Source organism: Suricata suricatta, chromosome 4 (assembly GCF_006229205.1).
Source record: "Suricata suricatta isolate VVHF042 chromosome 4, meerkat_22Aug2017_6uvM2_HiC, whole genome shotgun sequence".
Classification (NCBI taxonomy): Eukaryota; Metazoa; Chordata; class Mammalia; order Carnivora; family Herpestidae; genus Suricata; species Suricata suricatta.
This window is the reverse complement of record NC_043703.1, coordinates 94862176-94874466: the sequence shown is the minus strand read 5'-3', so window position 1 is coordinate 94874466 and position 12291 is coordinate 94862176. Positions and strand designations below refer to the sequence as shown.

At 39.6% G+C, this 12291-nt stretch overlaps 1 protein-coding gene across 1 annotated transcript in view; it reads right to left on the bottom strand.

Annotated features, from left to right (window-relative positions):
- PPP1R21 (protein phosphatase 1 regulatory subunit 21) overlaps positions 1-12291 on the bottom strand; it is a 62021-nt gene that overhangs the window by 6248 nt on the left and 43482 nt on the right. The window contains exons 16-19 of the mRNA XM_029937322.1: positions 10877-10969; positions 7404-7646; positions 2053-2085; positions 771-887 (exon numbers count right to left, since the gene is read on the bottom strand). Of these exons, the coding sequence (XP_029793182.1) occupies positions 771-887; positions 2053-2085; positions 7404-7646; positions 10877-10969 (486 nt within the window). The remainder of the gene's footprint in view (positions 1-770; positions 888-2052; positions 2086-7403; positions 7647-10876; positions 10970-12291) is intronic.

Below are 12291 nucleotides of genomic sequence, written 5' to 3'. Positions count from 1 at the left end.
ACCTGAGCTGAGAGCAATGGTCGGATGCTTACCTGACTGAGCCAATGCTTTAACAATTTAAAGCATTATAATTCTCTGTCTGACGCCTATACCTGACCTTGTAATGTAAAGTTGTAAATGAGAGACTTTACCCGTATTCTTACATGTTGAGCAACAGCCATTCGATGGCTGTACTTTCTTGCTTCATTTTCTCCCTTCTAATTAACGATCTGGTGTACGATGTTACTGAGTATCCTGCATAGGGTTTTTCTAATTCTCCCAAGAAAATGAATTATTTGGTTAGGGAAGAAGAAAAATGTAACAAAAAGATTACCTATCAAAGCTTAAAAAAGGTTATGTTTTTCATTTTATTGTTTATAGGAACTTGTTTCTACAACTTGTCACTTAGAAAAAAAAAGAACCAATCATATTTCGTTTTGTAATTTCTTTGAATGAGAACTCCTTGACTTGTGAATGTCCACCTGCCTCTAATTCTCTAAAACAAGGAATCTTAACAATAACGCTCCAAACATATGTTACATGACCACGGAAAGGGGACTGGTAAGTCTCTCAACTATCTTTCAGTAACTTGGAAATGACAAATCTGTCCCTACCTACTGAAATGAAGACATGGGGTTGGAGGCAGCCCAATCAATATGAACTCCAACTGACTTCACATGGATGCACGGACAGGGACTTCTCTTTGAGTGACTAGCAGGGGACCGGGACAGGGCCTTCCTTCCTGACAGGGTTAGGAAAAAGCCCCCAAATCCAGTGGCCTCCCCACTCACCTCCGCGTAAAAATGCACAGACTTGCTGTCAGCCAGCTGCAGTTGAGAGGTCAGCTCCACTATCCTTGCCATGTAGTGACTTTTAATTAAGTCTTCACGAGACTCCACCTCTGGGACCTAAACAGAGCACACAGAACTATCTAAATAAAGGCCAGTGAGACAAGCAGCTCTAGGAAAGATTACCATCACTCCAGAAGACAAAAGAGAAAGACAATGTTGTGTACGTTTTCATTTGAAATCTGATAAGGAGTCCTAGTTTTCCTGCCCCTCACAGAAACTTCAGACAAACCGGGTCAATGTGTCTTCCAAATACCTCTTATTCAGCATTCCTGCCCATCTCACATAGGCCGTGGCTTCAAAAGAATAGAGCAGAAGTGAAGAGCCAGGAGGCCCTCTGCCTCTAGGGCCGTGTCCCTCCATCCAGCTTTGAGAAGCCACAGACCTGACTGACTGGCACCCACGTCCTCCTCTAACTGGAAGAAGCAAGGGAAAGGGAGCATTGCTGGAACCCCTAACATCTCAACATTCTTTTTTCCCCTCAAATAATCTTAAGACAGCTCTCCTGCTCTTAAACACACTAACCAATGAAACCATTTCTATTTTGAACAGTTTATGGGCCTTGTCCCAGACCAGTATTTCTTCTAGTTACTCTAGCAAGGGTACGTTCTTGAGTTTAGTTTAAAATATATAGAAAAGCTCAAGATTACCTAAAGTAAAAGGCCAATAAGGAAATCAAATTTACCAACCCACTTGAACTATATTTACCAGCTTGTCATACTGAGTCGAATAAGCTGAACAACTTCAGTGTTCCTTGAATGGTTATTTATAAAGTTACATTTTACAATATCTCAAAACTCAAAAGCCAATCTGACCGGGGTTCGCTCCCTTGAGGGCCGGAGGGCTGGAAAGAACTGGCAAGCACACTGGTGTTGGTCAAGTCCCTGAAGAGCCCTCCCTCCAGCCTGCCCGCCGGGAGGGCTAACGCCTCCAGCCCCGCGCAGGATGCCAGCAAACCGATGGCCAAGCTCACGCCACACCTTGCCACACTGCCAAGCCAAGTCGTTCAACGAGGCAATTACAAAAACAGGCTGTAATCTGTTGGTGACAATGAAAATAGAACCAGGAAGAAAAGCAACATGGATCCGTGGATGGAGGGGGAAACACTGGCTCCACAATTTCTAGAATGCTCATAAAACAGTTAGAGAAAGCTGACTTCTGCAGAACTTTGTGAACAAACATAGTCAAATATTTACTAACAAACATGATGCCGAGCACACATTACCTCATTGTCAGACGTCCTGGTTAACACCCCAATCTAGAATAAAAGGGGGAAAAGATCTTTAGAACAGACTGTTTTCACGTCAAATGCAATGGTTGAAACAGCTGTAATATTTTCTCTTCTCAGCGCACACTGTTTGTAAGAGCACGGGGAGTGCAGTCCTCGGTCACGCTGTGGGTTTCTTACTCCTGGAAGCTGTACCTACAGAGAGTGAACTGCATTCACCATTTCCGTCACGAGGCGGTAATGGACAATGATCATCACTACCTCCTCTATCAAATGCTGTAGTCATTTTCACTGAAACCCACCAAACTCCCTGGGAAGAGAGAGAGGAAGAAGAGCTTTGACTCATCATTTCTGTGCCTATTTCCAAAACAGTAGCCAAGGAGAGGTAAAGAGAGTTTTATGGTGACCATAATAACTAAACATTCCAAACAGAAAATACAAATAACAAACATTCTGCTGAAAGTTCAAAAGGAGAAAGAAGAAATACACTTTTGATACAATGTTCTGACATTAATAAATATTAATTTCAGGTTTAAATTAACGAAAAAGAAAGTGTAATTTTAGATACATTAAAGCACTGCCAGGTTGTTTTTATGGATAAAGATTTCAAAAAAAGTCATGAATGCTGATTTCAGGCTATTGTTCAAAGTGGAAGTGTGGAAACTCAGTTTCAGTGGATTCTGATACTCACAGATCACACCCAATAGTCAGTTTTCACAGATTCTAAATAATTTCCTCCAGAGTATTACTCTGAACAGTGAACAGCATATCAACGGAGTGTGTGCTAATGAATGTCATGCCCACCTAGCCGTGAATCTTTTATACTACTTTTTTTAATAGAACCACAATTTTCTACTCACTGAAGCAGGAGTAGCAATTGGTCTTTCTCTTTAAGTTAAAAACTGTTTATGGTAACACGCCAATCATTTAATTTCATATATTCAAATATGACCACATTTGGCAAAAGAAACTACAAGCGTGCATCTATACTCTGCCTCCCACCCTTATCCCGGGAGTCCCTGGTTATGGTTTGAGAATGTGTTACAGCACACAGATCCACAGAGGAATGGTATTAGATAAATGGAAGGAAAAATTAACATACATAATTTCAACATGTTCTCATATGATGCTAATGAGTGTAAACAGATATGGCCCTTTTAGAAAATAATTTGGCAATAAAGGTCAAGAAACTTGAAAACATTCATGCCTTTTGACCTAACAGTTCTAACCCTGAGACTGTATCCCAAAGACATCATCTGAGATGCAGAAAGAACTCTGTGAATAACAGGAAATGCTATTTAAAATAGTACATATTATAACCAGTGTCCAATCATAGGTTAACTAAGGTATATTCTGTATAGAATACTATGCAATCAACAACTAGGTTTATACAGATTTCTAATAATAGGATGTTTATGTATTCACATTACCCTAAAAAATTTCAAATTTTATACAGCACAGTATCAACCAGGCATGAAATTTTGCAGGAAAAATGTTAATGGTAACTGTTTGAGTATTCAAGAGAATGTCAACTTTTTTCTTCTTTACTTTTCTGTAGTTTTAAATTATCTACAATGTACATGTATTCTCTTTACATATACAATGTATACATTTAAAATTCTATGAATGCTCTTTTATTCCAGCAAGAAGCAGAAAGAATGTATAGTATTCTGTACTTTTTCTTTCTTGAGGTCACTGCCATTTTTGATTACAATGACTTGATAGGTGGCTGAATGCTCAAATTACACTATTAGGTATTTTAATAACAAATAATTCAACTACTTTAGTGCCATAGGGTTAGAAATAATAAGTTTCTTTCTGATGTAACTTTTTCGGCCCCGAGGTGCTTAAACCAAAGTAATCTTGTAGGGACTTGTAAGATGAGCTTCCTTAGTCAATCAATTAACTTTAAAATGGGCACAGACTTGCTTGACACCCGAAAGGAACATGACAGAAAGGACACACAGAACTGCATGCTTAGTCAGTGAAGTTCCTTAGGGGCAGGCACGGAAAGAAAGGAGAATAAAAAGAAAGGCTGAAAAGGAGAAATGTCAAGGAAGGCAAAAACACCAACAATCTTCCATCTCTGCAGTCTACAGGCTGCTTTTGGCAGAACTCCACCCTGCACAGGAGGAAGGACAGTTACGTGGTGAGACCCTGCCCCTGGCCTGAAATACCCTCCTCCTGCCTTGGACTCCGACTCACTTCTGAAACCCATCCATGTTACCTCTTCTGTGACATCCTCCCCGAGCCCTCCAGCGGCTTTCTCTGTGACCCCACAGCGCTCCACAGATGTCTATCCATGCTCGTATTCCATTAGAGTGAGAGCCACAAAGACTGACTGTGAAAAATGAAAGGAGGCCAGTTACGTCTTGGTTCTCTAATCCTGACCATCAGAGATAACACCCACATCTGGGGTGCATGGACAATGTGGCACCTCAAGTGTACCTGAAACCATGGGCAAAACTGTGAATTCAAGAAAGTCAAGGAGAAGGAAAGAGGAGTTGAAAGGCAAATGTATGTGAGTATAGAAGTGATGGGGGCCATGGATACACAAGTATCAAAAGAAAAAGCTTGAACAAAGACAGGTAAGCAAAAATGCAAAGAACATTATCAGGGAAGAGCTAAGTTTGGCTTTGTATGAAGAAATGTAGAAAGACAGGGCTAGAAAGGTAGTCTGGAAAAGGTATCCACATACCTTGAATGCCACACAAATGAGTGGATTATATTCTATAGATAACAGAGCTACCAAAAGTCTAAAGCAAGAGAGTATATAATCAGTAATATACTCTAGGAAAATTACTCTGATAGCATCCTATAAGGTGGGCAGGAGGAAAGAGACCCTTTTAAGAGATGCAGACAGAAATCTGAGAACAAAAGAAATCAAGGCCATGTACACAGATGCTAACTGGACAGACTACTTAAAATAACAGTGACTTCCCATCTCCAGCACAAATAAAGTCATCGTCACTCATGCCCCAAGAGTGCTCAATACTAAAGGTTTTCCATGTCCCTGGCAAGTCCTTCTCACTTACATATGTAAGAATCAAATAGAAAGACAGTCCTCAACTTTCAGCAACCAACATTAATGACTCAAATACACCAATGTTGCCAACTCCCAACACTTCAGAAAGGCAAGCAGTAAACAAATGAGTTGATGTCAACTGATCTGTTTTCTGACACCGATCAGACCACAAGACCATGGCCCCAGATACCTTAGGTTCCATCCGAGTTCCATCATGTACCAAGTGTGTGACACGAGCGGAGTTATTTCACCTCTCTGGCCCCCAGTCTCATCTACAAAACAGAGACACGGTAGTACCTATGACCTCATAGGATCTGTAAGAGGACTGACTGAGTTAACATTCTCAAAGTCCTCAGCGCCATGGCCAGCTCATGATCACTGCAATCAGTACAGTTGTATCAGCACCCTTCCTGGTCTAGTCTGGTCCAACAGTTACTCCCTCTACCACCAACTCTACTGCTAGTTCAAGTGAGAGACGACGAGCAAAGGAACAGGTATAGGAAGCAGAAAGAGACAGGAGTGAAAGAAGAAATCAGACCAAGAGGGAGAACAGTGTGACTGGATAAATGAGACAGTCTCTGAAGGGAAATTCAAAGATGAGTTGGTTTGGGCAGGGAGGGGGGTTGCACTTTCCCAGGTGACCCCTGAACAGATGTCAACCTTCTGCTATGTGTGTTGAATGTCCCCTCCAGGCAGGCAGTGTCTCCTAGCCAGAGGCCATGTGCAGGACTTGTGTCTAGGACTCAGACCTGTGCTCAAGAGGGTCACTACAAGATCATCCTGTGAGCATGGTGTCCACGCAAGTCAAAATTCTGAGAAGTGTGGTTTTATGTGTTTTTGCTTTTCTAAAAATTTTAATCCTTTTTTGCTCCCCATATTTTATTATGAAAATTTTCAAACACATAGGAAGTTGTGGTAAAAAGTTTAAGAAATGTCTGTATATCCATATCCACCTTCTACATTTAATAATTAACATTTTGCTACATTTGCTTTATTTACCTGTATATATACATACACACACACACACACACACACACACACACACACACACACATATATATTTTTTTTATGAACAATCTGAGAATAAACTGCATATACTAGGATACCTTACCTAAATACTTTACGGTTATCTCCAAAAATTAAGATATTCTCCTAAATAAGCATAATACCAGTATCACATCTAGGAAAGTTAATAATAAACTGAGTTTCTAACACTGTTAAAATGAAATGGGGAGAAGTCTACATACATCTTGAAAATAAAAGCTGGTTTGTATGCTTTACTATTCGGGATGCCCTGAATCAGATGCAAGGTAAATCTGAGAAGGTCCACGCCTTCCTCCTCTATTGCTTCAGTGAGCTGCAGAAGGGTAAAGTCAGGTGCTCAGGACAGGTCTTACAAGAAGCACCATGGCTCACCTCAAGATCTTCAACAAAGGCTTGTAAAAATGTACCTAATTAGGCATATTTCTGATTATGAAGGGGTTTTTTTCCCCCTCTGATTTCTCCGTTCCTATATTTCCTAACTTTTTTGTACAGTGGGCAGAATACTGTAATTAGAAAACTTTTCTTGAAGTAACTTTGAAGTTATCTGAAGTAATTAAGAGCTCCAATATAGACTTTTTTCACCTTCTAAATCCCTGCAATTAACTATAAGGTAAGAAATACGAGGTTGTGAGATAACCTGGCAGTATACTGCCTTATGGCATAGAACTAACCTAATTGGTTTCTGTATTATACGTACGTTGTAAAACTTTACACTGTCTAGGAACCACAAATTGGTTTAAAATAGTATTTGGGGGGGTGCCTGGGTGGCTCAGTCAGGTAAGCGTCCGACTTCGGCTCAGGTCACGATCTCACAGTTTGTGAGTTCGAGCCCCACGTTGGGCTCTGTGCCGACAGCTCAGAGTCTGGAACCTGTTTCCCTCTCTCTCTGTCCCTCACTGACTTCTGCGCCCTATCTCTCTCTAGTAAATAAATAAACATTTAAAAAAAAATTTTTTTAATGGCACTTGTGGTCACTTCTATGGAAAATTAGATATTCAAGCCATTGGTCCGAAACATAACCTATAGAAAAAAAGAATAACCTTAAATTTGACTTACTTGATCTCTTCCAGGAATACAGCCCTCACCATGGGAAGTCTCGTGCAAAATCAAAGGAAATTTAATGGAATAGCTTTTTCAGGGAGGCATCCTGACTACCACTTGCTTTTTCTAGAACGCATGGATTACACTTGTTTTACACAGACCTGTAATTGGATGGTTAACACCAAAAACTAGGTTACTGCCTTACCAATTATCATTTAAAAAAGAAGACGACACTTACGAGACTGGTGCTGTGAACGGGCTCCAGCACCGCCTTGGCGGGGGCTTCCTCCTGGCCCCCGGCAGTCGCCCCAGTGGGGTTTTCTGGGGCCGGCCCGACCCCCTGCCCACTGTTTGTACTCTTCAGCTTCTCTGCAATTCGCTGGTTTTCTTTCTCCAACTTGATTTTGGCTAACTGTGCTTCCAGCATCCAATGCTCTTTTTCCTGCTCCAGTTTAGAAATCTTTTCCAGACTCTGCTGAACCTTGAAAAGCAATAGAGTTCTGCACCTTAGAGGATGATGCAGACAAAACTTAGTGGCTAAAGAAAGGCTTCAGAGGACATCAACCCAAACTGCCTCCCAGAAGTAAAATTTAAAAAGCCTGAATGTTAAACAGGGAAAAGGAAACATTATTAAACAAGGTTCACAAAGCATAACCAGACACTGAGAAATTAGACAACAGTAAAGTTAAAAATCTCTATTCATCAAAAGATATTAAGAGAGTGAAAAGGAAAGTCACAAAATGGAGGACATCCACAAAGCATGTATCCACTAGAAGACTAACATCTAGAATATATAAAAAGCCTCTACAAATTACTAAGAAAAAGACAACCCAACAGAAAAATAGGGGAAAACAAGACTTAAATAGGCATTGAACAAAACTAAAAACATAAAGAAGAAAGTATTCAATGTCACTACTTATCAAAGAAAAGCAATGTAAAACTACCCACATGACTAAAATTAAAAGAAAATACAGGGGTGCCTGTTAAGCATCTGACTTCAGCTCAGGTCACAATCTCACAGTCTACCAGTTGAAGCCCGACATTGGGCTCTGTGCTGAAAGCTCAGAGCCTGGAGCCTTCTTCAAATTCTGTGTCTTCCTCTCTCTCTCTCTCTGCCCTTCCCCGCTTGTACTCTGTCTCTCAAATATATATAAAACACTAAAAAAAAATTTTAAATAAAATATAAAGTACGAAAGTGGGCATGTTTGTGGAGCAATTGGAACTACCAGATAGTCCTGGCAGGACTGGGATTTGGGACAAACACTTTGAAAAACTGTATGGCTGGATCTAAAATCCGTTTGGTTGGAGCTTTAAAGACATCATATCCTATATGACCCAGCAGTTCTACTTCTACATGGGTACCCGTGAGAAAAGTGTGCACGTTCACCAGAAGACATGTGTAAGGATGTTCACAATGTTTGAGAGCCAAACCCCTGAACCTTCCCAAATATTCATAGGCAATGAAAAAGAATAATGCATATTCACACAGAATACTAAACAACCATGAAAATGGACAGATTAAAATTAAAATATACAACACAGATGAATATTACAAATATAATGTAGAATGAAAGAAGGCAAACCTGAAAATATCTATTATATAATCTCATTGAATGAAAAGCTCATTTACTAAACTTGTCACTAATCTACTATGTTAGAACACAGGATGATTAATGGTTTTCTTTAGGGTCAAGAAGAGTAATAACTGGAAAGGGGCTAAGGAAAGCTGCTGAAGTCCTGGTGTGTTGTTGTTTTTAAGGTATACCTTACATAATGAAGTGTTCTTCTGAAAAACTGTCACCGAGGTGCTGGTTACATCAGCATGTTTGCTTGTGAAAATTCACTGGGATACACAGTTGACCCTTGAACAGCGGTGTGAACTACATGGTTCCACTTACACATGGATTTTTTTCAATAAATACGTACGATATTGTAAGTGTATTTTCATTTCCTTAGGATTGTAATAACATCTTTCTCTAGCTTACCTTATTGAAAGAATACAGTGTATAATACATATAATATAGAAAATACGTGTTAATGGGCTATTTATGTTATCAGTAAGGCTTCCAGTCAACAGTAGGTTATTAGTTAAGTTTTTGGGGGAGGCAAAAGTTACACATGGATTTTCAACTGTGCGAGGGGATCAATGCCTCTAACCCTGTTGTTCAAGGGTCAACTATACAGTAATAATTTGTATACTTTTTAAAGTATATTATACTACATTCAATAAGAAGTTTAAATATACTAATTCTCAGGGCAAACGAAAGCTTGAGAATTACATAAAAATAACAGCAACCTTACAGTGAATTCCAAATGCCTTACTGGCCATCATGGTTGAGCAATTACCACACAGCAGACACTGTTCACGGTGCTGTCCTGCCAGGAGCGCACTGACAGCTCACAGTCCTCCGATTCTCACTTCCCGACCAGGAGAACTAAGCCTCCCAGCAGCTGAACCACGGCAGAGCCAGGACTTGGATCCGTGTGTCTGGCTCGCAAGTCCAATTCTTTTCACTGTATCACACTGCCTCCCACTGGCTCAGTTAATCCTCCCAAGGCCCTGGAAGGCAGATCTTCAACTCACGTCCGAGAGGCAGGAAGGGACACCCAGAGTGCTTCTCAGACTAGCCTGCAGCTGGGCCATGGCAGAGCGAGGGAGGGGGGTGGAAAGCCATAGCTCTGAAGCCAGACAGTTCTCCCACTTACTAGCTACTTTGAGTAAAAGCTGCTTAATTTCTTTAAGCCTTACTTTCTTTACATAAAGTAAGAAGAAAACTTAAAATCAATTTTTAAAGTATTCCACATTTTATTTTTTGGCCCAAGAATTTTGTTTTTTAGGAATTGCTCTCTGGATTAAATGTTTAGTTCCAACATCCTAACACATTTAACGTCAAAAAGATATGTGATATGTGCCAACACAGACAAAAAGAAGTCTCAGGTGAACCTATTTGCACGCTCTTTAAAATAAGTATTTCCAGGGGCGCCTGGGTGGCTCAGTCAGTTAAACATCCAACTTGAGCTCAGGTCATGATCTCATGGTTCGTGAGTTCAAGCCCCGCATCGGGCTCTGAGCTGATCCTTCAGGGCCTAGAGCCCACTTCAGATTCTGTGTCTCCCTCTCTCTCTGCCCCTCTCCATTCATGCTCTGTCTCTCTCTCTCTCCAAAGTAAATAAACATTAAAAAATTAAAAATAAATAAAATAAGTATTTCCAAAACTTAGTGAGCCTGCTGTTGAAGTGAAGTCCTGACAAAAGCTACGCCAGTGTCAGGGCACCAACTTACCCCCCACCTCCATCTAGCCCCCAAATTCAATTAACCAACTAACTGAATACTGGAAATTTCTTGTTCCTGATCATTTATGAATTAAAAATAACTCAGAGAGTCTCTACTTCCTCCCCCCTTTCTGCCTTGTTACTTCAGACTTTCAAATCTAGTGCCTAAAGGAAGAAAGTATCACCATGGCCAAAGTGTGTTGATATTACCTGAGTGGCAATTATAATACCAACTGAATCAAGATGACTTATTTCCAGTATCAACAAACGGTCTTCAATGAATTATGCTTATGGTGCGTTTTCACACGTGTTAAACAATTTTTTTTACGCGTTCACTTATATAGTCTTTTAAATTGTCCTATCTGTGTTAAAAGCCTTCTCCAGGAGATCTGACATTTATGCTCTTTAACAAGTAGCATGATTTACAAGGCACCATACCTGCTGTGCAAGGCCTTCTCGACTCTCAGTGGAGCTGAGAAGGACCCGGCGGTTTGCCAGAGCTTCTTCATAAGGCACAGACTCCACGAGGGGCTGCAGAAAAGGCAGCAGAAGAATTAAAGGAAAAAATCATATCATTCCCAGATCTTACATGCACAAAAAGCATATGGGGTTCAACAATAAATTCAGACGTATACCAACATTCACTATTTCCTTTTAATGATGTGATGGGGACCTTTTGTTAAAGAAAAATAATGAAGAGGGACTTGTCATTCCAATTATAATCTATACTAACTAAAACCATATGGACTTGTACCAAATACCATATGCTTTCACTTCTGTGTAAAATCTAAAAAACAAAACAAATTAAAGAAAAACAAAATAAAACAGAAACAGACTCAGATACAGAGACCAATCAGGTGGTTGCCGGATGGAGTGGGGTGAGAGCATGGGCAAAATAATAGAGAAAGGGGATTAAAAGATATAAACTTGCAGTTATAAAATAAATAAGACACAGGACAGGATCCACGGCATAGGAATATAAACAGTAACAATTCTGTAGGGTGACAGATGGTAGCTACACGTATCTGGGTGATCACTCTGCAATGTATGTCAGTGTGGAAGCACTATGTTGTACACCTGCAAACAATATAATGTGGTATGACAATGACATTTCAAAAAAAAACTTTTTTAAAGCAGACTGTTAGAGATGGGGCAGAGAGGCAGAAATAAAGATCACTAAGGGGCACTGTCTTGACTGTGATTTTAAGGGTATAGACATATGTCAAAACCTATCAAACTGTATGTTTCAAATATGTGCATTTTTTATATTGATTAAACTCCCAATAAAACTTTCCAAAACAAACAAACAAAAAATAGATAAAGGAAGAGGGCAGATGATCTAGAATCAGACAAAAGCATATACAAAAATGTATTATGTGATAAATAGTGCTCTTTTTTTTTTTTTTTAAGTCAATGGAGAAAGGACAGACTGGATAAATCCCACAAGGCTAACCAGGTAATAATCTAGAAAAATTACTATTTAGATCCCTCTTTCACACCTCTATCAGAATGAAGGAATCCAAGATGGGTTAAAGAATTCAATCTAAAAGTTTAGACCATGAAAATAATGGAAGAAAATGTAGGTAAACATTTCTGTAATCCTGAAAAGTACCACTGGCTGAGAATCACCACCATAAAGAAAAACATTGGTTTAATGATATAAAAATTCAAACTTCTATATTGAAAAAAATACTATAGCAAACTGGAGGAAAAATAATTCTATTGCAGCCATAGAATTACAACTCTTACCACGCAGGGAGCTCTTTCAACCCTAATTAGTAACATTTATCTAAATATAGGTCAACAATGAACAGAGAATTGACAGAATAAATACAAACAATAACTTTATGAAA